The sequence below is a fragment of the Scomber japonicus genome, chromosome 10 (genome assembly GCF_027409825.1).
Source record: "Scomber japonicus isolate fScoJap1 chromosome 10, fScoJap1.pri, whole genome shotgun sequence".
Lineage (NCBI taxonomy): Eukaryota > Metazoa > Chordata > Actinopteri > Scombriformes > Scombridae > Scomber > Scomber japonicus.
Genome location: NC_070587.1, coordinates 6,688,146 through 6,704,032, shown reverse-complemented (window position 1 = coordinate 6,704,032; position 15,887 = coordinate 6,688,146). Strand labels below are relative to the sequence as shown.

Genomic DNA, 15,887 nt, shown 5'->3' with positions numbered 1-15,887 from the left:
TTAACATAAACTTCAGATATTAAAACATTGCAACGTGTACAAGTTTGCAATAACTTTACTGAAGAACTCTGACATTGACAAAAACTTTAACATTATAACAGAAAACTTCATAAATAACCCAGTCACAAAAACCTTAGAGACTTTTATCTCAGGCTCATGATATGCATGCAACGCAAGATTATTTGAAACCAGTCACATGTCGTTTATACACGTGACGTAACCCTGAACACAAGCTAACATATGCTTGTATTATAACCTTCAAAGGAGAAACAAGTTTAAATATAACCATACGTAAAATATCATAAAATTAATTTGTAAGACAATGACAAGCATTTCAAACAAGACAATAAAATGTACCAATGATATTTCTGTCATGATATACAGTCAAAATTTTGATAACAGAAGTCTCAAAGAACCATATGCAGTTTCCTATCAGGATTTCCATAGTGTTCAACATTAGACTAGTAGGCAGGATGTCCCAATTAGAAACCTGATTGCACTGACCCTGTGTCACTCACCCACCTTGCCAACATTGCTAATCATATTGCAAATATTTTTTTTATATCTATACATTAACTGCAAAATATACTGTACATATCATAATTCTGCCCAATTGTCATAACCTTAAAGATAAGATATTGCGCACGCTGTGCATTGAGTGCAGGTCTTCCGCAATGTCCTTAATTCCATGTTCCATAAACACGTTATTCAAGTTTTGCATATTCCATTAAAGTTTGGGTAGGCAGTTTTCCCGCAGCTCCCTCCCTTCCCACCAGATGAACATGGGCATATGTACACATATAAAGCAGATGAAAGATGAAAAGCAGCGTGCGATCATCAGACTATTGTCTATAGTACGAGGGAAAATAATCGAGAGACTTTCAATGAGGTGAACTGGACTCCTGGAAGCAAAGAGTAGCAGTAGATATTTATGCATCACTGCAACTTCAGGTCAGATACAAACTGTCTCTGCACCCTGTTGTTGAGTCCAGGTCTAGATCTCTAACAGTCTGGTGACTGAGGAGGTTTTGGAGGCAGACTATGCACAGAGAGGCAGGTAGGCCATCCAATCATTTCAAGCGTACCGAATGAAATGATTGAACAGGCTTAGTTCAGGCTTGCAAAAGCCAAAGATATCGAATTTTTCTTTTTTTCTTTTGGTCAGAGCATTTGACTTATTGACTGCTGTCAAGATGTGAAGAGAATTTCAACAAATAAAACAAAAAATGCTCCTAAAATAAATTGCCTACCCAAGCTTCAAGTCTAATGCTCCAGAGATGACAGGACACCCCATTTAGCTTTATACAATCACTGAAGGCATGACATATTTAGAGTTTAAATTATTAACAATATAGTGTACCAATCAGAGCATAAAAAAAGTTTAAAACATTTTTGGGATTTTCTGAGTCAGTTAACAAACAGCCCCGTTTTTCTTCCTAGACCTTGCATTTATCCGCATGAGTGACACAAACACAACAACTACTTGTGCTTTAGGCTCATCACAAAGAAGGGAACTTCAGCTCTGAGATGTCCGCTTCAGGAGAGCTGCTTCCACTGCGGTCACTGTAAGTGTCTCTGTTAATGGAAAACAAATACAACAAATTAGGGTGGCAGCAGTACTGGCTGACAGGGACTGCTTAATGCGACTGCAGGAGGAGGTGCAATGCTGACAATATACTGTCACTGGAAACTGTTCACGTCCGTGTACAGAAAGAATAAATATGTGTTCTGAGTTTGACATACCACAGAAAAGTGTGTTGTTAAACACCCTGCCAAATTTGAATGATTAAAAAAAAACCCGGCAATTATATGAAATTAGGTTTTAGTTATTAAATTAGTTGTGTAAAAATCTGCCTCTTTCTCTGCTACCAAACACTGTGGCCGTGCCCGCCGAGTTCACTGAAACCCCGCCCCCTACCAAGTATCACCTGTCAATCAAAGTCACCACCTCTGCCAGTAACATGGACGCTACATCTGAGTGCTAACTCAGCTGCCAGCCCGGCAGCTAGCTCAGCTAACTGGCTAACTGTAGACTGTAGTAGTAGTAGTAGTGTACGCTGAATGTATTTATACCTCTACAGCAGCAGTGGCGGGTTTATGCAGTGATTTTCAGACCCGCCCACTAAATCCTGAACACAGAAATCTTGAAACACAGTTTGTGAAGCCTAGCTCCACAATTCAAATCTAAATGGTTGAAATGCTTTTTGCCTTTTCTAGAAATACATTTATGACTTATTTAATGTGTTTAGAAGAAAATGTCTGAATTCACTTTACACAGTCTTTAATGTTATACCCATGAGTCTTTTGATTTAATTACACTGATTTATAATAACAGAGTGTACATTATGACACAGACTAAAATATGCCTGTACATATCCATTAAGAACTGTCATGTTACAAAGTCAACTACATTTGTGTTGAGAAAGGAACAGCACGAAAACCAATAAACAAAGTCTAGGATATATTTTATGGACTGTTAAAATTGCTGAAGCCATTGTACAGCTGCAAAGGTTTGAGATTACAACTCAACAGCACTGGTATAACAGTGAAAATATAATATATAATAATGATGATAATATATAATATATAAAGTACTAAATTAAACGTGTTGAAACTTCAGGCATACAGAAACCAAATAACAACAACTCATAATAAGTAAAGCTAAACCTATAAACTGCTGGAGTTAAGCTGTTTTATTCAAGCATCCACTGGATAAATTTGAATGATACACATTGTTGAGTCAAAGCTTACCGTGGAGAAAGCCGACAGCCTTTGGCCAAGTAGCTCTGGAGTTTTCCTGCAGAAGCCAGCAGGAATCCAAAGTATGGAGGTGAAGGTTTGATGGGCCTGGAGGTGAACTCTGGATGATACTGCACTCCGACAAAGTAACAATGATCTAAGACGATAAAGACGAGTGGATTAGAACCGACATTTTCATCTCCAATACATCAGGCCTCATATGCCAGTAATAAAACACACGGACACAAAGAAAGATTTGATTCAGAGTGTGTTGAAGAAAACAGATGGTGTGGACACTTTTAGGTGATATATATTATGCTGTATTAATTAGCAGCAGGTTGTGGATGCTTGTGTTTAAAAGGACTTTCATCTCACCCTCCAATTCAATGACCTCCATTCGTTCTCCTTCCACATCCTGGCCAACAAACTGAAGACCCTTCTTCACAAAGTAGTGCTTCAGCTCAGGGTTCACCTAAAATGAGGAGAGATTCAGAGGTTATCTTATACTATTTGAAAACTAGAGCTGGACCCAAAGATGAAATCCCTGTAATGTGCACTTGCTAAATAAGATACTGCAGGGTATGCATGTGGCATTATCTAGAAAGTAGCATTTGAGGTTGTGGACTCCCAGACAAAAAAGTTTAAAACCTTGTTTTAGTCTCTACCTCAAATCTGTGTCTGTGCCTCTCTTCAACATATTCCACATCTCCATACAGTTTTCCTGCAATGATGAAATAAAAGACATCAGAAACACAATAGCCTGAAGAAAAAACAAACAGCCAAGAATGCACCATTAACTTTAGAAGCACTCTTACTCAGTACACTGGAGGTTGATTTGAAAATGGTTCGCCTCTTCCCCAACCTCATAGTGCCACCCATCTGCCCTGGGTTGTGCTCTGGCATGTCAATCACCTGTCGAGATAAAACTCGATGTTAAAACCATTCTGGTGACGACTCTGCTGGCATGATGTGATAGGAGCACAGCGGAGAAAAAAATAAATAAACAAGATAACCTACCACTGGGTGTTTGGTTTCAGGATTAAATTCTGTAGAGTTGGCATCTAAAAGAGAAAAGCAAAACTCATCTAAGCTCAAATCAACTTGCAGACATGTTGCCGGATCAGACCGCATGAATTCAGGCAGATACTGTCATCACTGACAAATTTCCAGCATGGGGCCTGATTATGAACATCAGGAGTAACGAACAGGCTTTGTAGTGTGACATATTTGTAGTAGGGTGGCATCTGGGGCACCCCACGACACCCTGATGAAAAGTCTAGCATTTCATCATTTTTTTTAATCTTCTGCCTAGTTTGACATTTCTTACGACGTGTTCCTTGACAATGACCAATCGGATGATAGCGTGTTCCCTGGCATGCGTATGTAAACACTGACACAGAAAGTCAAAGCTGTTCAGCCAAGCTGAGCCGCATTTAATGTCTCAGACAGCAGAGTGAACAGCGGCTCATCTCCGCCTCCTCCACAGCCTGATTCAGGCAGGAAAACCTGCCGTCAGTCAACAGTGACTGTTTTCTCGATTTTAGTTAACAGTCACTGATGAATGATGGCAGGTTTTCCTGCTTGAATCAGGCTGTGGAGGAGGCGGAGATGAGCCAGTGTGTTGGGTTTTTTTGAGAAATTAAATGCGGCTCCACTCAGTCCCACAGCCACCCGACAGCTTTGACTTTGTGTTCCTAATCTATCTATCTATCTATCTATCTATCTATCTATCTATCTGAAAACACCTCAGTTACAAGTTATTGTGAAACCAGCTGATATTAAAACATATCTTTGTATCTTCATTTACCACAGTATACAATTCCCAAAACCTAATCATTTTTTCCTCCACGACACATTCTGTTTACATATAACGAACCATTTATGTAATGATCTTAACTTATTAACACATTTAAGTTGTTTTTGAAGCCCATACTGTCCTCTTTGTGATACCCATAAAAGGGTCTACAATTGTTTTTTTTCCCCTCTTTCTTTTTGAACCACGAGATCGCCACTATCACACTGTGCTTCTGTAGCCATGACTGACAATTTCTTGACTGGTTGGGGTCATACTTGCAGAGTTGCCAGTCTCCTCACAAAGACATGCCAAGAATTCATGGCATTATGACTGCCTAGTCTGACATGGTGACCACTGCGAAACACAAAAATATCATGCAGTCTGATCCTGGCATAATGTTCTTTCATCATTAAATTAGAAACCACAGGAGTGAAATGTTTCTCTCATGTCACACCAGGTGAACTGCACAGTTACTTACCAGCCCATCCAAGAACATTGCGGGCGAACTCGCACACTGCCAGCTGCATGCCCAAACACACCCCTGCAAAGAACAACACCAGCAGAATCCTTGCATAATTAGCACTATTGTAAAGGGCTCATAAATGAAGACTGAACACAATCCCCACTGAGCTCTTTGGACTTTTCATGTATCATTATTTTTGTACCTTTGAATACTGTTAATGGAGGTAATTAAGCTTTTTTCTTAAAAAAAAAAAAAAAATAAGATTCTTTAATGTCAAAGTGAAAACAAGTCTAAATTAAACACAACTATAAAAACACAATGTTACTGATTGCTTAAGAATCCTTCAAGTCAGTATTTATCAGAGGAAGTTGTCACAGCCTGAAGTCTATGCAGATAAGGCTTTATTAGCTGTGTATACCAGGACACTACATTTTCTTTATTTCTCTTTGTACATTTGCTCAAATTATGTCAAGTTGCATTGGTGCTGTGAGTGAACAGCAAATTTCAGCTAATCCTGCTATAAATTCCCATGTGGTTTGAGATCTGGACCTAATTATTTTTTGTTTTTTTATTTGTACTTAAGTTTAGGCATGTCCCATCGGTGCATATGAGGGCATATTTTAATCAATTGGTATCAGCTTACAATTTCTGTTTTGCCCACATCAGCCTGCTATATAGCTACTCTGGACACCCAATGCGAGCATTTGGCTATATATGAATGTTACTTGGGATGTTACCAGTGTGATCGACTGACACCTGGATTGGAAAATACATAGCTTTCCTCAGAAGTTAATAAACTTTTATCTTACTTCTCTCTTTCCTGTTAGCAAAGAGATATGTACAAAAAATTCAAACTGTTGCTTTCACTGGTTGAAATGACAAATGACTGCAGCTGTAGGTTATATCAGATGTTGCTAATTGATGTCAACACTTCAGTAGAATAGAGAGCGAACTGAAGGTTTTTGTAGTCCTAACAACTCCAACAGAGTCATACATCTTCTCTCTCGCTGAATGTGTCACATTAATTGCATTTCCCCCACCAGAGCCTTCAGTATTTGGATTAAGTAGCACATGAAAAATAAGGGGTGCTAAATTACACCTGTTATTTTAACGTGACATGTTTAATCAACACTACTTATCTTCAACTGCCATCAATGTAATTATTGTCACTATGTACTAGGGCTGGGCAATTATGGCAAAAATCAAAATCACGATTAAATTGAACATTTAACCTTGATTACGATAAATGAACGATTAGCTCCACAGTGAGATTGGTTTTCACTTTAGTCAACTTGTGCAAAAAAAATAGCCAAATTCACTGTCAATGTTTAATGTTGACAACGTTCAAAGCAGCAAATATTTTCGCAGCAGTGTAACTTTTAATTGAAGTGTTTTATCCACAAACATACAGTAATGCAAAAATGAAGCTGCAGAAAAAGGGTTTAAAACATATTCATTATTACCACATCTTAAGCACCAGTCAACAGATGTGAAGAAACCAAAAACTGATGTCTACTATTCAATTGGTTTTCTCGTACTACTCGCATAGTATAATGGCAGCTTGTGCGCTTGTGTCAAGAAAATCATCATCTAGAACTCATAAAATCTCTTCTCTCTTACCCAGAAATGGCTTGTTCTGTTTCCTGGCCCAGTTAATAGCCATCATCTTTCCTTCTGTCCCTCTCACACCGAAACCTCCTGGCACCAACACACCACTGAGGTAGAAAGAAAGAAATTACAGCCTCAGTTCATTTAATAATAGTGATGATTTTTGAAACAAACATTACACAATGTAATGACCTGTGTACAAAGACACATTACTGATTGTGTTGTAATGCCTCAAAACTTAAGACAGACTGAGAGGTAAAATTTAAGATGATTTTGTTCAAGACATCCAATATTTGATTACTACTTACTACATATTTTCTTAGAATACTTGGTGACCCCCCCGACTGACAAAAACCTTTACACACATGATCATTACATATTGAAAATGTAAAATATTGGCCTGTTGTTGTAACAGTCATCAATCTAATAAATAAGTTGATCATACTGTGTGGATACAAACTGGGTTCGGGATCGAGCTTGCACTTTGTAAGATGCTGTCTGTTAACAAATGACTGTTCAAGATACACCAGTTTAGTCCATGAACTCAAAACTGTTGCAATGCAATATTTACTCATTCACAGACACAGACCATGAAAATTTACCTCTTATACTTTCCTTTCATTTTTGCAATATAAAGCTTTACAGTACATTACAGGTGTAATCTATACATGGAGATGTAATAAAACACTGAGCAGCTGCAAAGCTTCAAAGAAAGAGCTACAAAGCTCAGCTGCATAACCCATCGGGTATGACAGCTCTCTGTTGCCATCATGTGGCAAAAAGAATAAGACTTTCATATTAGATTCAAAATTAATATTGATGGTTTTTAAAGCTCTATATCATTATAACAAGCCCACTGGCACCCACGTTCTCCCTGGTTTATCTACTCACTGAGCACTGCAGAGTTTTTGCCATGCCTCGTGATATTTCACTGGCTCATCTTGCAGAGTGGTCGTCTCCAGGTCTGCAGAGTCTATGTACTGCAATAGCAACAAACAGTGTTAGTGTCAGAGGTAGATCAATTAACATCATGACTAACAGGGAAACTACTATATAAGCATGAGAAAATGTACAGCATTATGCCAGTTGTCCAAATATTCAGTCACAAAAGCCAACACATAAAAACAACAAAAAACAGAAATCTGGACACAAAATTCATGTTTGAAATGTTTCCATACCTTGACTTCTAGTTTGTGATTAATGGCAAGGGCTGAGTGTTCTAGGGCCTTGATAACTGAGGTGTAGGAGTCGGATAACTTGGTGTACTTCCCCACTAGGGCAATGGAAACATGCTCCAGGAGACGGTCAGATCTGTAAGTGAGTGAGATGATTCAGTGTACCGACCACATGCATCATTTAGGCCGCATTCAGACTGAATCAAGTGCTGTGTACTCTAGAACCTAACCGCTGTGAGATGATCGGAAAATAACATTTTATTGATCTGATTCACCAGCTTCTTCGATACCACTGCCTCTTCTCTTCATTCAGCCTCTAGCTCAGTCAACCACAGCTATAGCCCCCTCTCGTTGGTGCTCTCTGCCCGGTCAGTTACGCTCGCCTGACAGGGAAGCCTAACTTTGCTTTTAACATTATCAAACGAAGAGCTAATGCAGCCTTAATCAACTCAGTTACATAAGGAACAACTGAGGGTACAGTGATATTATCTCCACTTCCATTATGCAACACTGTAGTGATCAAGCAACATTTGACTTTCAGACCAAAAAACATTACAATAAAAAAGAAAAATCAAAATCACTTTTTTGATTCATATGTGTCCCAGAAGTTCCCTAGAGATTAAACTGACTATCTCATAACTGAAATGTAAATGGTGTGTGTCCATATCCTTACTAACCTTGAACACACAAAGCAAAAAGAGTCAGTGGCTAAAGTCCTTTTCAGAAATGGAATACATTACAGTGTTGGCTCTATTGATCCATTAAAGTGATACATTTTTGTCATTCAGACATGTCTTCTATGTAAATGTTTCTTACGTCTTTATTCAGACATGACAGATGACAGGACATTTACGGATAGAGCTTTTATGAAAAGTGACTCTGATGCTTACTCAGACAAAACAAATGTTAAATTAAAACAACGTAAAAGAGTTTAAGACAGCCGTCCTAACCTGTCAGCCATCTCCTTCCACTTTGTGAGCATCTTTCTTGGCCTCATCTCGATGGGCAGGTTCAGCCGCTGACAGAAGTAGCTGACAACACCCTGGTTCTCCAGCAGCAGGGGCACTCTGTAGACTGAAGGGACATCGTGGACACAGATGACCTAGAAACAGTTACAAAACATGTTATTTCAGGGTTTTAAACGACAGTAAGGCTGAGCAAATGTCAACATTCATCATTCATACAAATTGATTTTAATTTGTGATGTATGACTGAAAATGACTTGGCTTTAACATTAAATGAATCACAGGTATGCTGTTGATGTTGTGGTGGCTTTTGTGTTTATTTTTTAAATTCCATTTTAATGATATTTGACACTTGAGAGTAGAGTTTCTCAAAATACAGAATGGAGCTTTAAGTGTGGTTGCCATTGCACCAATTCTGCTGCAGGCCTCCTTTATTCCAGCAGCACTGTTGAATCTAGTGTGAATCCAGCCAAAAGGCACTCTGACACACCGGCCAGGGCTGAAGACTTCCACGCATCATCAAGTTAAAGGTTTTAATCAAATTTAACTCAACATTTATTGATTATAACATAGACAGACGGAGCAGTTATTTCTTATTTAATTAGCCCAGATCCTTTTTAAATGTAAACATCTGATTATCAAACACAATTCACAATACTACAACTGCAGAAACAGGGGGTTGCAACTAATTTAAGCAATGTATCCTACAAACAGAGCTTGAATTAAGAATGTTTAATGGGCAGAGATCACAGTACTTCACCTGTGTGGTCTCCACATGACAAAACATGGAGATCTTCTCCTTTACGGCTGTTTCTAGGGGCGTTGAACAGCGGCACATAATCTGACAAAAGAAAAAAGGATATTATGATAAAAATAAATACAATAATAATGTGAACAAACCTGATGTTAAATCTCTGATTACATAAACCATGAAATTAATGCATAAATGACTTAACTACACATAAAGGGAAAGGAGGTGCATAGCCTGTTTGTATGTGGTGTGCAAGAAGGAGATGCTTGGGAACAAATTGTAATCTGACTTACCAAATCTGGTGACAAGCCCAGACCTCTCAGCTCTCGCACACTGTTTTGGGTTGGTTTGGTTTTCTGCTCTCCTGTGGTATTGGGCTGTAAACAAAAAAAGTAAACTCCCCTCAAATTGGAACATAAATGTGTGTGCAAAATAAAAAAAAGTTGTTAAATGTGAGGACAACAAAGAGGTTACTAAATAGCTCTTAAACAGATTGCAATACAGAGAAAGACATTCTGCTATTAACCCACTTTCTGTGATATCTGATGGTTAGTGCATCCACCAGTGTGCCATACCTGTGGTATAAGGCTGACATGGATGTTGCAGAAGTTCTCCCTCTTCACCTTGAACTGGAACTGTCTGAAGGCCTCAATAAAGGGCATGCTCTCAATGTCCCCCACTGTGCCTCCCAGCTGTTGACACAAAACACCAGCTCAGACTGCAGAACTGCATGCATGAACACACAGGCTGGTTCTCAGTACCTTACGTAACACTGACAAAGCCTTGCAGAGTACAGAATGTTGTCAGCTGCACTGAACCCATAATACTGCCAGAGCTGCTTTTGATGTGTGCCAAAAGAAAGAATTGCTGCAGGCAGGGTAATAATTTAACTTTGTTTATGCGGATCTCAACCTTTGCAGCTACAAAATCACTAAAGATGAAATATCTTCACTGTGCATACTGGCAAACAAACACTGGCTTAAAGATGGACAGTTTTACAGACTCTCCTCAACAAATCAATTTAATTCAATTATGTTGTTTGATTTTTCAGTTTTTCACAATGTCTATGTCTTTCTGCTTCACTGACACACCCATTTGTGCAAGGTTCAGCAGTTTCTCACACTGCTTGCAGAATGGTGCCAATATTTTCTATTGCTCCAAGCAACATGCCCAGTTTAATCTCTGATTGAAATCCTCCAACATTTCTCTTTTACACAGTGGAAAAATGCTCTGTTCAATAATCACTTAAAGTGGTCCATTAGAGATTTTTTATAAATAAGACTTAACATGATGATTTTCAGTGTGAATGCAAAATCCAGCCTGGCATACTAGTATACACAATCCCCTGCTTGCTGAAAACAAGAAACTAAGACAAACTTACCTCTATGACGCAAACTTGAGGCTCCACTCCGTCATCATCGACTGAGATTCTGGCCTGCTTCATCACCCACTCCTGGATGGCATCTGTGATGTGTGGTACCACTGAATAAAACAGATTGACAGGATAAAAGTTATATAAAATCAATACAGTGCCTGCCAAATTCTCTGTTATAAGGACAAACTGGAAAATACAAATTCCCACAAGCCTTGCTGTGCTGCATGTAGGGGCACATTTAATGTCTTCCAAAATGCGGGGCAAAGGAATTTAAATTCGTACACAAACACTCATAAAGCAGCTTTAGCTAATAACCTACTGGTCTATCAAGTTCTCGTCTCAACAACAAATAGTTGCTAAGCTAAATGCAGCCGTGTCTAACCTTGCACAGTTTTGCCCAGATAGTCTCCCCTCCTCTCCTTGTTGATTACTGACTGGTAGATCTTTCCTGTCGTGAGGTTGTTGTCTCTGGTCAGACGGATGTCCAGGAAACGCTCGTAGTTTCCCAAGTCCAAATCCACCTCCCCGCCATCATCAAGAACAAAAACTTCCCCTATTGAACACAGATATTATAATTATATCTATGTAATAGCCAAAGATCACCTCAGGGAAATTTTCATGATTTCAAAAAAAAAAGTTTGATAAAATTTTACATTTAGCTGAGGGTGGTTTGTGTACCCACTAGGCCACCATGTCGCCCCATTATGTTCACTAAATATTAACAGCAGGATTCAGAGACACATCAAAGTAAAGCAACATAAAGAAAAGCACTCAATCACTCACCATGTTCATATGGTGAAAAGGTGCCAGCATCAATATTGATATAAGGATCAATTTTGATGGCTGTGACGTGAAGGCCACAAGATTTGAGGATTGTTCCAACACTGCTGGCAATGATCCCCTTACCAATACCAGATATTACACCACCAGTAACAAGGATGTACTTCATAGTGGCGTTAAAGAAACTAGACACAAAACAAAAGAAGGCATGGATACAGTAAATTAAACCAGCTTTACATCCAAGAAGGGATTCCAAGTCAATCTGCTTAACCACATATCAGCTGTAGAGATGATGCAATAGAGACATTATGAAATGTGGTTGTACACAAATGGATCACTAATCTAGTTCCAATCTATATAGATAACAGGCAGAACTGAAATTAAATCAAAGTTTTATTATTCTGTTTACAAATCTTACAATTATCACTTTACACAAGCTTTATAACGGTCAATCTGGCAGTTTCCTGTTTTGTAAATTTGGAGGTGGAGCTACTCAATTGTACATCTGGATTGCGGACTGTGGCTTTACAACAATGGCATTAATAATAAAGTCAATCCAAAAGAGACAAACGTTGTCTATTCAACGTTTATTGTGTGTAAATGCCTGTAAACATCTTACAACTATTACAGTTTTACCTTAGTGTACAACTATAAAATATGAAATTAAGTGGCGGGAATCCACCGCACGTTTACGCGCGAAAAATAAGAAGGAAGAGGATGTCAGTGAGTAACGCAAATTCACTTAAGTCTTGACAATGACGCCAGCTTTAATGAATTAACCTGTCAGTACTTCTAAACATTCAACACAGCAGTTAAAGTGCAGCTAGAGGGAAGTTTGACCTTAAGTCTTACTCCTCAAACTGTCACAACAATCACTGCCTTTTAATACGAAATGCAAATGGACTCTGAGATAATCATGTGTAGCCTGTGTTGCTTAGATATCAACAAACAGCATTTAAGTTAGCTAGCGAGTGATAACAGTTTCTTGGCAGCATTGTAGCAGTTTACTGACACACACTGGTCCCATTAAAGTCACACAAACTTACCGAGCGACTGTAGAGAAACTGGCGTCGAAGACTAATTGACAGGTGATGGTTATTTAATAATGCTATCTATTTACGTTTGACCGTGGGACACCGGCGCTGCAGTGCCCCCCCTCGCCGCGGTTCAAGCACGTGTGATAAAAGCTGACCGCGTATTTCTTCTTCGCTTTTTTTTGAAGGCAGTGAGCAACCAGCTGATTAGGTGCATTACCGCCACCTTCTGCTTCGGAGTGTAGACCAGATATAGGTAGATAGTATAAAACCTCTAAATCCTGACTGCCTGTAAAATTAAAATACATTTCTACTGCATGACCCACTTGACAGGTTAGGTTTTTTTAATGTAGATCCTGAATTCCAGCCTTCCTGAGTTTAGTAATGTTTTGTTTAGTAAGTTTTTTTCTAGTTGATATTTGTATCATATACTACAGTATGTGCATTATAATGAACATTGTGAAATATAATGTATATTCGTATATACTGTATATATTTTATTGTGTCTCTCTCTTACAGATCTAGATCCTGGATTCCAGCCTTCCTGAGTTCTTGTTTTCTTCTAATTCATATTTGTATGGTATACAAATCTGAGGCAAGATCAACATTGGTATGTATTCATAAAGCTTTGTTACAGTTACTGTGACCCTACATTTCATTACTTTTAACCCTCAAGTCACATGATATTGGCACTCAATCACAGAATAGGTTGTAGCTCTATACTACATTAGTCAGAACCAAACATAGGAAAAATATCACTCTCTTATTAGGCACCTTACACTTCTACACTACAATCTGCAAAGGCCTTTAAATTAGATTCTTTACCACCACTACAGCTGTTCAAAGGCCTTGTCTCAGACCTTGTTTTAATTGATTGCAGATGTTTTTAAATACATCGTGATCTTATCTGTTCAGTGTATTTATTCATTGTTTTATTTTTATATTATTTTTCCAAATATTGCTTTGTGTGTTGTTGTGTTGCTGATTGTTGTTGTTTCTTGACACCATTGTAAATGAGGATTCCTCCTCAATAGTCTTTCCAGGTAAAATAAAGGTTATTAAATACAGTATGTGCATTATAAAGTATATTGTGAAATATAGCTAATGTATATTCATTGTACATATTTTATTTATCTTTTATCTTTCTCTCTCTTTTTTAATTGTAAATATTCATTTCATAATCTAATTGGAGCTAGAAAAAGCCACATTTCACTGCCTTTGATATTGCCTCCTGCAGTACATGTGACAATAAGAGGTCTTGAATCTCTTTATTAAAACCTGTGATTAGGCCCACCACATGCACAACAGACTCCTCCACCTGATGTTCAATAATGCTCATATAAACCAGTTGAAATGACCAAGCCTTCTGTTGCAAATTACTTCTTCTTTCCCTGACCTAGCCTACAATATGTTCCTAAACTCTATTATTCAAACTCAATCAATATCTATCTATTATCTATCTATTATGACACTCATACCCTTTGTTCAATGAGCCGCTTCTTCTTCTTCTTCTTTATGTTTTATTGGATGTCGCAAACCAGTTTACCGGTACATTACCTCCACCTACTGGATTGGAGTGTGGAGCATAAAGCAGACATAAACATTTTCTTTTATCCAGTGGTGAAAGAAGTATTCAGATCCTTTACTGAAGTAAAAGTGACCAACCAAAACAGCAATGTAAAAAACAATTAATCACATGTAAAAATCTTGCTTGAAAAACAAATGAAAGTAAACGTATAAGTATTAGCAGCAAAATATACTTACAGTACTAAAGTAACTCATTTCATCCTTCAAATATAGCCTATATGACATCATTAGATTATTACTACTGTGGCATCAGTGTAAGTAGCATGTTTGAAGTAGTTCCCATCCTAAGGGTTAGAGTTAGGGACCCCTCCAAGGGGTCAACTGTTGAATCTGAGGGGTTGTGAGGTGATTTATGAGAGGATTTTCTCAAAATTTTGATTTTTTTGGTGAAATGTTGGATCATTTACATATTTATTGAAATGAAACCATGTGAGAAGTTTAGGGGGGGAAATCACTATTTGGTGGAGGTGTTAATGACTCATGGACATCTGAAATGTGACCCTACACACTGCTTTTTGTAAGATGTCAAAAGCGTAAAAGGTTAGAAACTACCACAATATGTTATATTTTAAAAGCTTGTTATATTATGCATTGAGTCAAAACTTCATCTGAAAAGTAACTAAAACCATCAAATACATGTTTTGGAGTAAAAAGTACAATATTTCCCTCTGAAATGTAGTGGAGTGGAGTTGTAATGAAGTATATAGAAATATTCAAGAACAAGTGCCTCAGAGTTGTACCTAAGTTGCTTTCCACCACTTCATTTGTTAAAAAAGAAAGAAAACTCTCTGCTATGTTTCTTTTAAGTAGTTAATTAAAAGGCTGTGTACTTTCCATGGTGCCTTCCCCAGAAGACCCCTAACAGACGTATAATGTCATGTTTTTGGTGCAAATACTATCTCATCATAGCTGCTACAATCTTGCAGTTCAGGTTCAGCGGTTTCTGGGTGACACACTTCTCTCCCCAGTAAGCCTACAGTTTGTTTCCTCCCATTTGTGTGTTACTTTAGAAATGTTACACCCTTCAGCTTCTCAAGCAGCCCTTACTCCATGACGTGTACCACCACCCCCATAGGATCCACCAATCAGATGGATGAGTTACAGAGAAAAATCTTCCTGAGAGGCAAAATTATGGGCAAAAAAATCTCAATTTACTTGTGTTTTCACCTTACATGTATTGATGTCAAGTCACAAGTATTTCAACATCAGTGTAAATTCATATAATAATAGGATCAAAATTAATTAAAATACTCAGTGTCTTGATTATTTTACACTTTCAAATTTAGTCACAAGCTATTCTTCTTCTTTAAAAAAAATAATACTATTCTCACCACTAGATGGCATATCATTTCCACAGTGCATTATTTCATAAATATGTAGGCTAAATTTAGCTTTAACATGCATAAGACAACGTATAACAATACACCCAATAATTTTATAGGGGTACATAAGGTAGCATATCATTTATTGTAACATATAGATCAATGGTGTAAGCATATAGGAACCCTCACAGAATAAGGTTTCATTAAATGAAGTACAACAAAATACAGCAGTGGTCCCTCAAAACCCTACTTATAACTGATATTAAAGTTTTCCTTCATGTATTCAATGATGT

The 15,887-nt window shown here is 37.9% G+C and overlaps 1 protein-coding gene across 1 annotated transcript; it reads right to left on the bottom strand.

Moving 5' to 3' along the window:
* Positions 1 to 989: 989 nt before the first annotated feature.
* On the bottom strand, positions 990 to 12,801 carry ctps1b (CTP synthase 1b). Its single transcript, XM_053327948.1, has 18 exons — positions 12,698 to 12,801; positions 11,655 to 11,836; positions 11,254 to 11,424; positions 10,878 to 10,978; positions 10,072 to 10,188; positions 9,790 to 9,873; positions 9,506 to 9,586; positions 8,731 to 8,882; positions 7,784 to 7,916; positions 7,497 to 7,585; positions 6,618 to 6,712; positions 5,013 to 5,075; positions 3,757 to 3,800; positions 3,555 to 3,651; positions 3,405 to 3,460; positions 3,115 to 3,211; positions 2,752 to 2,896; positions 990 to 1,575 (listed from the first exon to the last, which is right to left on the bottom strand). The coding sequence occupies exons 2-18, from the start codon at positions 11,818 to 11,820 to the stop codon at positions 1,500 to 1,502; spliced, it is 1,767 nt and encodes a 588-aa protein (XP_053183923.1). The 5' UTR covers positions 11,821 to 11,836; positions 12,698 to 12,801; the 3' UTR covers positions 990 to 1,499.
* Between the last annotated feature and the right edge of the window lie 3,086 nt (positions 12,802 to 15,887).

What these genes read in the sequence shown, in the direction of transcription:
- ctps1b (XM_053327948.1), bottom strand. Translation starts at nt 11,820, where the DNA reads ATGAAGTACATCCTTGTTACTGGTGGTGTAATATCTGGTATTGGTAAG. An exon ending in GTCATGTGGAGACCACACAG is followed by an intron (nt 8,883 to 9,505) that starts GTGAAGTACTGT and finishes AACTGTTTCTAG; the next exon opens with GTCATCTGTGTCCACGATGT. An exon ending in ACAGAACAAGCCATTTCTGG is followed by an intron (nt 5,076 to 6,617) that starts GTAAGAGAGAAG and finishes TGTTCTTTGCAG; the next exon opens with GGGTGTGTTTGGGCATGCAG.